The 10,805-nt window shown below is 47.2% G+C and overlaps 1 protein-coding gene across 2 annotated transcripts in view; it reads left to right on the top strand.

The window, feature by feature from the left end:
• Nucleotides 1-4,224: 4,224 nt before the first annotated feature.
• The window catches only part of LOC118452748 (hydrocephalus-inducing protein homolog), a 137,217-nt gene continuing 130,636 nt past the window's right edge, over nucleotides 4,225-10,805 (top strand). For both annotated transcript variants that reach the window (XM_035898720.1, XM_035898721.1), the window contains exons 1-2: nucleotides 4,225-4,322; nucleotides 9,695-9,958. In XM_035898720.1, the coding sequence (XP_035754613.1) occupies nucleotides 9,947-9,958 (12 nt within the window). In that variant the 5' untranslated portion in view covers nucleotides 4,225-4,322; nucleotides 9,695-9,946. The remainder of the gene's footprint in view (nucleotides 4,323-9,694; nucleotides 9,959-10,805) is intronic.

Genomic DNA, 10,805 nt, shown 5'->3' with positions numbered 1-10,805 from the left:
CCCAGGGGTTCACCAGCTGGAAAGGAGATGGTTCCCCTTCTTCACCCTACCTCGGAGCTGTGGTAGTCTCCTTCAGGAAAGCAGTGGTCTTGGTCTGCAGAATTTACCATGCGACACCTCTAGGGCAAAGCAAAATACAAAGTAATTTTTTTGACAAATGTTAATTTTCATTCTGATTTCATGCCATCTGAACTGCTTTGTGGAATCCTGACTGTTCTCCCCAACTGTTCATCACCAGTTTTCATGTTTTGACGCCTCTTGTCACAAATAGCATTGTAAAAATCTTGGATGTTTTCTCTTTCCTTTTTTTTCCCCCTTTGAGAAGTCTCATTTACTTTTTGCAGCTGTCCTGACTCTTCCCCCTATCATTACTGGGAAGCAATGTGGCAATTAGAGCTGGCCACCCCCCGGGAGGAGGTGTGCTCCGCTGGCTTTTACAGAGTTTGAAGTGCTGTACTTTGGGCTCATCTCCGGAGCTTTTCTGTTCTCCCTGTGCAATGGATTTTGGGGTTATGCAATTCCAAGCACACTAACATCTGTACAGATACAACAATGTCTAGGTGATGGCTTGGTTTCCTGAAGCCTTTGTTCTTTTAATCTCCTTTGGAAGGTATACTGCCCTGCGTTTTCTCTCTCCCTTCTTTGTCAAATTGTTTCACAACTGGCTGCCTTCCGCAGGCTTTGCCTCATCCCCTGGTCGGACCCTGGAGCTCCTCAGTTACTGCAGCCCACATGGCTATGACCCTGATCTTGTTGAAGCTGCTTTCATTACCATTTCAGAAAACCAACCTAGGGCTGAATCCTGGAGGTTAGCTGAAGGTACCAAAGAACGGGGGGGGGGTTTAGAAGCTGATGCCTAATCTTATGGACAACCTTAATGCTGTTTCTTTGATAACTTGTAGGAGGTATTTTATTCTGGGGTTTGCCTAAGGTGGTATAAAACAATCCCATGCAGCTGGAAGAGGCAAGGCTCTTTATGTCAGGGCTTTGAAGGTCTCTTCTTCAGTGATAGCTGTCTTGCTGCTGCAGTGGTTGGTTTTAGTTTGCTTCGGAACAACTGAACAAAAATGTTCCTCACATCTCCTTTTCCCTGAGGTGGGAGAATTCCTGGAAGTCTCCTGATGGAGTTAAGGGAATGTCTTAATATTTTTTATTTTTTTTTTTCCTCTGAAATGGGCTGAGTGGAGCTCCCAGAAAACCGGGCTTTGGAAGCCTGGGAGCGCTGACCTGCCCTCTCTGAGAGGACTCCTCCCTTCAAGGAATTGCTACCAAAAGCTTCTGTATTTTTGTCACTTGCCAAATGCTGCCAGTGAATCTCTGCTTTTGTTGCTTTGGGCTTTTACATGTTGCCTTTGATTAGGATGTGTGCTTTTCTGGCCAGGTGCTGATAGGCAGCTCTCTGGTGACCAAATCCAGGAGAAAACCAGGTTTACTGTATTACTACTTTAAAGAACAATCCTTTAGCCCAGGTATCTTTTGGATGTGTCTTTTGGGAGGGGCATATCAGGCCTCAAAATCCAGTAGTTTATGCCACCTTATTAATTGTTCTGTTTCTGTCCTGCTTCTGGCCCTTAATTTGCAGAGACAAATTAAGGCTGTGTGATACACAGAGGTTCAGGGCAGGGTTACCCTGTTCCTCCAGGATAGGATCTGCTGATTCAGCTCGGTATTTTAAGCAGGCGTCACATACAAGATGGAGCTGGATGAATCCTCCTCCTAGCAAGAGCTGGTAGCAAGGATGGGTGAGCAGTTCATTCACAGTCACTTAAACACTGAAGGAAATTAGATTTGTTTATTTAAAATTGCTTGCTTAACCAGTGTTTAGCATCTTGGGGTCTCAAGAGTTAAAATACCTCTGGCAACTGGGATCAATATATGGGGATTTAAGTGCTCTAGATTAAGCAGGCAGATGAGTTAAACTGCATTTAGCTAATTCCCTGGCTGTGAATAATTCAGCCGACGCTGTGCTGAGGACATCTGGGGCTTTGCTGTTCATAGTGGAGCTTTCAGACTTTCTGAAAGACGTTGCTGGCCTGCAAGTTCCTGCTTTCCTGACCAGAAGGTAGGAGGCACTTCGGAAGTAGCCCCTTTTGATGGAGACCTGAGACGTCTTGCTTTTCCATCCTGGATTTCAGATAGTGGTCCCATCTTTCAGCTCAGGTCTGTTTTTTGTCATTAGGATATAGCTTTGTTTTGAGTGAATTAAGACATCCTCTACTGCAGAGCTGTAGGAGACAGACCCCTCTTAACAAGCCGTATTCTAGCAAGGTACGGGGCAACCTTAAAAATACAGAAAGCTAAACCACTAATTACTCCCTGGGAATGCAACATGTGGAGCTTTTTGTCTAGATTGCATCCATGCTGCTGGTAGCTTCAGGAACCCAGTGCTCCCAGTTCTTCCCCATATCCTGGGCAGGTCTTTGTTTTGGGTTTTGGCCCTGCTCTTTCACAAACTGTACCCTCCTAGGCTTGGTTATTGAGTGTTAGGATAGACTTTTGGTTTTGCACTATGTTATTGCAGTGGTTGTGTACGTCCCATGTGGACAAGTAGTGAAGTGCAGACATGGAGGTGACAGGGGTTTTTTTGCCCTGACTCCAGGAAGAAATGAATGCCTTCAGTCTTTTAATTTTGGATGGAAATGGGCAATGGAAAGCAGTTGCATACTTTTAATTTTAAGGCACCAGTGAAGGAATGATCCTTTGCTCTGTTCCCTCAACTAAATGCTCTGCAGCTGTATGAATAGGCAAGCAGCAGCTGTGGTTTTGCCTTGATTTTTGCAGTGAATGCTTGCGTTTAATCTGCTGGGCTGTTACAAGCAATCTCCCTGCAAGCAAGGAACTTGTGAGTGGCTGAGCTGAGATTTCTAGGTTCCTAATCAGAGGAAAGGCTATCCCAGCCACATCAGAGCTGGGCTCCTGATTGCATCCTGATAGAAAAGATTATTCATCCAGTGGGGGGGGAAAAAAAAAAGAGCTGCTGTTTTATTGAGTGTTCCAGCATATATGAGCTGAGCAAATCTTGATGCTCAGTGTGTGCTATGGCTCTGCTTTTCAGAGCCCATGGGTTCACTTATGGCTGGCCTGACTCTCAGGAATGGTACCTGCTTTCTGACTTTTCCTCCCTCGTGGGGCTTGGGTGCTTCGGAAACCCTTTTCCTTCTTCCCGTTTCATCAGTCCATTTACTGCATGCTCTGTCAGGTTGTTTGGGATTCTCAGTACTACGGTCTGGCTGAAACCCTTTGGTTTGTATAAGCAACTGTCTGGATGTCCATCTCTGACTTGCTGTGCTTGTGTTCAGCTGATTGATCAGGATGTGGGACAGACAACAGTTCTTCACAATTAATCCCTTCCTACCACTGTGGGGAGCTCTGGGTGGCGTTGGGAGACCAGAACTTACCATTCCTGTAACTTAGGTAACTGTGAGACTGGTACGTGCCCTTTCTGTGTTACTGTTCCAACAATCGCCTTCAGCTTTTCCAGGAAAGAGAAGCAGCACAAAGAGATGTAGCACAATGTACCAAAAAAAAAACAACAAACCTCTTCCTCCCAACTTTGTTGCAAGAGTCGGTTCAGTGAGAACCACTGACATGCTGACCCTTCATTTCTTGCTGCCACAAGTCTGGAAGCCCACGTGTTCATGTCCTTCTTACTGAAAAGTGCCCAGGGCAGACATCAGCACTTCAGAGTTACTTTCTCTGCTTGGAGCAGATACAAGTCTGCACCAGTTTGTTGCAATCGCCCGTATTTAAAGGTGAGCGGTACCCATTCACCTTGTAGTTGCAACAGGGCTGAATTAAGTACCCTTTCAAATATTATTGTTGCTATTGGGCTCTTAGGGTATGGTGTACATGCTCACTCCCTGTGTATAGCATTGGCTGCAGGGATGTCCCTTGTACCACTGTCATCTGTCTCCCCACCCCGAGGAGCACAGAGTTGCCAGTCTGGACAGCGGTAAAGCTTTGCTCAACTCATGTGCTGGCTGCAACCAGCTTTTTCGAACAAGGTGCAAAGGCTTGTCATGGGAGTATGTTGGGTAATCCAGCCCATACCATGTCTCCCGTTGCTAGTTAAAGATCTAGCAGTTCCTTAGAAGTTCCTTAAAACAGTGGCACTTACTGTTCTTTCACCAGCTATACGTTGTTCGTAATTTTGAGAGCCTTGGTGGTTCTTCCATCTTAATACTCAGCTTCTTTTGGCAGGTCTGTAACCAGGGGCTTCTCTGCAGCACACCGCATACAGAGGAATACGCGAGTGTTTCTGCTGTGGCCTTGGTGCCTGGCCACCTTGGGGCTGTTGGATTGCAAGAGACCATGAAGAAGAGGTAGGTATCATATTATATTTGCAGGGCTAAAGGTAGCAGCTGCTAAAAAAGGTTGCTTTTATTTCCATGGGATTATCGGTCTGTTGCACATCTCCTGGCACTTGTATGCACAAGGCAGATAACCTCAATGCCTTTCAGCTGCACATTGGCTTTCCTCTTTGGTGTGAAGTAGCTGGCATTTTGGTCTCGGACAACAGTTCAACAGATGGCTGCTTAAAAACAAAACCCACCCAAAACCAGGAGACTTTTTTGCCTTTTCAAGGAGCTGAGGGCTTTGAAGGCATGAGCTGAGGTTGACTTCTAGAACAAGGGCTGCAGGATCACAACACAAAACCTCTTGGAGCCTGTGCTGTAGTTGAGGACAAAAGTGTGTGTCTGGTAACTTTAAAGGCAGGTAAAGGCTCATGTGACCCAGAGAGGTGGGGAATCTCCATCCTGGGAGATATTTAACACTGCTGGACACATCCCTGCACAATCTGATTTAACTTTGAAATTGTCTGGTTTGTGCAAGGGGAGACATCCGAATTTTTCCATGGTTCTGTGCCTGATCCTGCTGATGACCCACGTGGTCTGCTTTATTAGAAGTGAAAGGAAGAGAAAAAAAAGCATTATAAAACATGTAGAAATGTGCCAGTATTCCTGCCTGCTGCAAGCTCTGCTGGGGAGCAGATGCTAGCTGCCTTTTCTCTCATAGATGAATTTATTTTACTGGAAAGACAACTGCTGTTGCAGTGAAGTTGCCAGATGGACCTGTATATAGACTTGAGGCAAGTGGGAATGTCAAGGGTGAAATTTGGGAAGGCAGGGAGCCCATCCTGGCAGCAGCCCCTGCCCTGCCAGCGTCCTGAGCAGGGCTTTGGGAGGGATGTGCTGGGGAGATCCTTGGATTGCTTCTCTCTTCAAGAACAGCTGTTTCAGGCTTACCTGGATTAGGACCATAATGAGAGAAGGTTTCTTGTGGGTGTATGTCCCAAGGAGAGGTTGCACTTGATATCTGACCTTTGTTTTCATTTCATGCCAGGTGTTTCTAGGCCTTGAAATTTTTCTATGGGCTAAAATGGCCGGTTAAGTCAAGGAGGACAAGCCTAGGATTAGTTCCCAGGGAGACAGGAGGTGTGCAGGAGTAGCGCACTCTCATAGATTTTGTGGGAGACAAACAAGCTTTGTGGGACGAGAATAGCAGGACTAATGATGGGCATTTCGAGAGAGTTATGTGCCTTCAGAGCGCTCTGCAAATGTCAGCCAGTTTGTCTGCTGCCCTGCAAATGCTGCTTGCTGGGAAGGAGAAATCCTGTCCTCCCAAGTGAATGCTTCTCCCCAACTGCTTTTCAGTTCGCTTTGCCAGCAAGACTAAAAAAAGGGCAGCCCTTCTGTGCAGGGACTGTGAATTGCACAGGGATGCAGCCCAGCAAGCTTGGAAGCATGGAGGGGCTGGTCTGATCTCCCCAGGGTCCCCTCTTGAGTTCAGGGCAGGGAGGGACCAGTGTGTCCAACAATGCAGAAAAGCTTTTTGAGCCGTGGAGAGGAGCAAAGCTAAGCCCAGGGACCGAAGCTGCTGTTTTAGACTCAAATGGCCTGTCTGAAGGGAGGTTTGCTATTGGATCTGCTGCCTCTGCCTGGGGAGGGAGGGCTTGCAAACTGGTGGAGGAGGGAGCTGTCCTCTGTTTGCAGCTGGAGCCTTCCAGAGTCAGCCTGTAAAGCTGTTGCTGCTTTTGCTCGTGGAGAAGGAAGTATTATTCACAGGCTGGCTTCCTGACCAGTCCCATTGCTGGGCTAATTGCCCAGATCTACTCCATAAGGAGATGCATTAGCTCTCCTTGCAGCCCAGCTATTCCTTGTGAAGGTTTGATGGAGCTAGCTTGGTTAGTCCCAGATGTATCTTTAATGAGATATCATTTGTAAAAGGATTTTTCAGTGCTGGTGAGACCAGCCAGGAAAAAAACCCAACGAACTAGTTTCCAAGCAGGTTTGGAAACCTCTGTCTGCTAGTCATAGGAGAATGAAACCGAAGCCAGCTTTCTGCATTCAGCCCAGCAAGTTATTGTGAACCTGGCTGGCAGAAATTAGCATGCAGTTCCTAATCAAAAAGGTGGGAGCAGCAGCCGGGAAGAGTTAAAAGAAGGCATCTGCCTCGAGGCTGTGCTAAAGATAAAAACTGTAAATAATATCTAAACTGTAGATACTTATTTCTCAGAAGTTCAGCTGATGGATGCCTCTAGAAGGTCACGGTGCTTGGGCATAGTTTTACTTGCCCTGTTCTGTTTTTCTTCAGAGGTAGAGGATGCTGAAGGCTGAATGCTCAGTGCCCTTCCATGTCCCTCATCAAGGCTTTTGGGTGGGTGACTGAGGCAGGCAGCTGTAACCTGACTGCAGATGTGCTGGGCATCTCACCCTACCGCAGATGTGGAGCGTGACACCTTGCATCTTCTGTGGGGCAGGACCCTGCTTGTAGGCAGTTCCTGGGGAACAGCTGATGCATGATAAACTTACACCTTAATTTTCCTGTGCAGTATCATCTGCATCACAGTTCTATCCACAAATGCTTTTTTTCCCCGCCCCCCCCGCCTTTCAGGACTGCTGCAGGTGCATGTTTTAAAGATACATTGATCTAGCCAGTATGCTGTAAGCGTATGGATAAGATAAGGTTTGTCAGTAATCCTTTTTGTTCCCATCAGGTTAGGCTGGTAAAAGATACCACTTTCTACTAAGAAAGCTTATTCTGTATGTTGCTAAAACCACTGGACTGCTCAGCCAACAGAGAGGGGCTCATTACAGAGGCTAGATAAGCCTCTCCGTAGCATTCACAGCGCCGTGGTGAATGTGAGTTGCTTGCTAGTCCTTGTAACTTTGCCTTTTCGCAAATAAATATTGCTGGACTTGCCACACGGGTAGGAAAGTTGAGTCCCTGTGAGATCAAACACTTTGCCTGGTAGAGCTGTAATTAGACCTGTGCAAATTTAATTTTTTGACCTTCAGTGTCATTCTTGATCTATCTTATGTGCTGCTTCTGGCATGGGAGGGATTTTTTTTTTCTATCTGTAGGAAAGAGGAAAAGGTTTGGGGTTGGTTAAGGAAATGGGGAAGGTTTCTTCTCTGCTCGGTTTCATGATGTGTCATTCAAATTTTGCTGCTAAAGACATCAACCACCGTTTTTTGCCGTGGTGGATGGGCCACCTTTACTTAACCCAGAAAAGGAACGTGTATAACTTTATGTATGTTCAATCAATAGCCTGGTTGCCCTGGGAGTCCTTGTGCTGCTTGGTAAGGGACAGTTGCAGGGCTGTCTTTGTGGTGGAGCCCAAGGGGGATGGTCTGGGGACAGAAATGAAGCAAACACTGTAAAAGGAGGAAGCGGTGGATATACGCACCTTCCCTTGTGCTCTTGGTTCCAAGGCCATCACCCTGGTCTGCTGAGGCTTCCTAGAATGCTTGAATACCTGATACAGGCTGTGAGACAGGAGCGTGAGATTCCTGCAGGAGGCCCTGCTAGGATCCCAGCTTCTGTACTGGGACTTTGATCCTGGGTTTGCTGGTGCCTGGAGGCAGAGGCGTGCTGGAAAGGCTGTGGACATCGTGGCTGTTCCAGCCAGCACACTGCTCCTCGCTGTTTGCAGGGACAAGAGGGTTCCTGGACATTCCCAGTCCTCGTGTCGTCTTTCCTGATTGCAGATGAATTTCTTCCTGACTAAAGTTCTCATTTACTGAGATTTCATCTGCTCCTGCTGTTCATTGTCCACCTGAAATCCTCCTCGTCTCTTGCTGACCTTGTTGTCCTTGCAAGAGCAGTCACTTGTGCTCCTGCTGCAGTGGGGAGAGGGGTGGAGTCAGGATGGGGTCAGTGGTTGGCAGCTGACAGCTTCTTTTTATGTTTCCATCTGTTCCCTCTCTTCTCTTTTAATGAGATCAGGTGCCAGAGTGCCCTGGGAAGACTTTTCAATGTGAGAGGAAGTCACAAATGGGATACTCGGGTCCTTGCTTTCATCTTTGGCAAAGAGAGGCTGCTGAAATCAAACCTGTACCCTCTTGAGCCACTCCTATAACAGATCCAGAAATGGGAAACCAAAGCTCTGCAGTGAGGTTGACAGCGCTGGGTCAGATGGGTACGTCCTGCAGCTCTGAGCCTTGCATCTCGGAGATGCTTGTGCTGAGGGTCGCAGAGATGCAAACCTGGCTTGTCCTGGACCCCCTGAGATGCCTATCTTAATTTTTTTATCCTCATTTTTGTTTGTTTTTTTATTTAATGTGGCTACTGTTTTGTCTTCTAAAATCCCAGCTGTTTTAAATGATCCGAGTGGCTTGCCAGGTTCATTCTTTCAGGCCTTTGGTGCTCCCTATGCAGACCTATCATCTTTTCTGATCAACCCCTCCAATTTCATGAGTGGCTCCACTCCTGCTTTGTGTTTTTAAGGGTTTTCCCCTCTGCTTTTGAGGCCATATGCTTATTGCAAAGCTGGTCTTTCATGGGTGGGAAGGTTTCTCACAAGGAGAAGCTGCAGGAGATGTTTGGGGCTGTTTCTGTTGTTGCCTGTTTGATTTCATGGTGGTTCTTGGGATGTGTGACAGATGGAAGGAGGTTCAAAGGAAGAACCTGAGGAGCTTGTTTAACAGTTCAGCTTGGACAATCTCTATGAAAATCTGCCCCTCTGCCAAAATGTGATGTGCTGAGAGTCAGCGTGAAGACCTCAATCACATAAAAGCTGTGGAGTCTCCATGGCAGAGAGCAGGGTCTCTTTTTAGGGATGCAGTAAGTGCCCTGTTAAAGAATCAGAAAGCCCTGGCCTCTCTGTGGCTGCTCTTTAACAAAAACTCCCAGTCTTTTTGGCAAAAGACTTTTGGATACAAATGCAGTCAAATATTTGACTGAGCAAAAGGTAATCTAGTAGTCCCTTCTTAAGCAAACCAGCAACTGCTTTGGGATTTTGCTTGAGTTCAAACTCAGCAATTGTGGTTGTATTGGGGCCCTGAAGGCAACAGCCCAGAGCAGGTAAAGTCACATTCAGCTTTTTGGGGTTTTTTTTTGGTGCCTGCTTCAGTTTGTGACTTGATTGCACAGCAGAGCTGGAGCATGCAGGCTGCCCAGCACCTCTCAGGGCAGCCCTGCATGCTGTGAGGAGCTGCACTAGCTGGTCTGGCAGCAGTGAGGAGACCGGCTCTGCCCCCTTCAGTGCTTCACAAGCGATAAATAAAACAAGCTACTCCTTTCACAGCACTGCTTCTGAACACCCTGGGGTGCTTTGCAGCTGCTGTGTTGTGCCTGGTGCTCCTATGGGCTCAGTTGAAACACATGCCATGGGCTGGGTTTGTCCCTTCCCTGTGTCCCGCTTACAATTGTTGTGTTTTCTGATCTTTCTCTCCCTTGCTTCAAATGGCAGAACCAGATGTTGGTGTTTGAAAGTGCCCTGCTGGGCCTGCAGATGAGCGACTTGCTGTGAAGCCAGGAGACAAGGAGACCAGTCCTACTGCAAATGGAGCTGCCAAGTGATGCCAGAAGCTGCAAACGCTGAGCAAGCTGTTTATGGACTGAGTTATGAGGATGGTATTTCTTGTTCTGGAGAAGTTGGAGGGAAAGACTGCTTGGGGCATATAAGTGTGGTCCTTGGAGCTGATCGTGGGAGGATCTTGCCATGGGTGCTCAGGTATTGCCATAGTTTTAAATGCATGTGATGCCAAGTAGTAGAGAGCTGCTACGTGCTTAGGGTCTGAAGGAGGCCCTGTATTTCGAGTGGAGGAGAGGAGGGGGTGGTGCTCCCCAGTTTGTGGTGCCCCATGGCACTGGGTGGTATGGAGAATGCCCTGGCAGGACCCTGCCAGCTGAGGAGAGACTGACTCCTGCTCTGACTGTGAAGGACCATTAAGCCTTGGTCCAACAGCGTGGTGGTACTGCAGCATGTTTCTGTCCTCAATATCATGGGGATTTAGATGGTTTTTAGCTGCCAGAGGAAACACTGAGGCCAAGGCTAAGGATTAAGGTGGTGTCAGCCCCAGGAACAACTATCAAACCATCTTGTAACTGCGTAGGTGATCAGTGCCCTTGACATCTCTCCACTTGTTTAGGCTGAGATGCTATGGCAGTACCTTCCTGAGTCAGGCCTGAACCTCCATCCAAAATCTGCCCACCTTCCTGCAGCATTGTCTCCTGGCAATCACAGCCTCAGTTACTGCCTTGCTAACCTCCACATCAGAGATTCCCCTTGAACTGTGATTAACTTGTTGAGACGTGTAAATTTTCCTCTGCATTTACACAAACACAGCTGGCTGGATTAAATGGTTTTATAGCATTAAAGAAAAAGAAAACCTAGGAGGCATTATGCTTGTTGAGGGCCAAGGACCTTGCGTTGTTTTAAAAAGCAGTGGGGAAAAAACAATTTACTCATTTTGGATTTCGTGGTTGCACAGCTAATGTCAGGGTCTCCAAAATGTAGGTTATTTGAAATACTGTCTTGATTTAGAAAAGCGGTTACGGGTTTGGAAGTGAGATGTAAA

Source organism: Egretta garzetta, unplaced genomic scaffold (genome assembly GCF_000687185.1).
Source record: "Egretta garzetta isolate BGI_Z169 unplaced genomic scaffold, ASM68718v1 scaffold27, whole genome shotgun sequence".
NCBI classification, from domain to species: Eukaryota; Metazoa; Chordata; class Aves; order Pelecaniformes; family Ardeidae; genus Egretta; species Egretta garzetta.
Note: the sequence above shows the minus strand (reverse complement) of the source record. Positions and strands in the feature narration are given on the sequence as shown.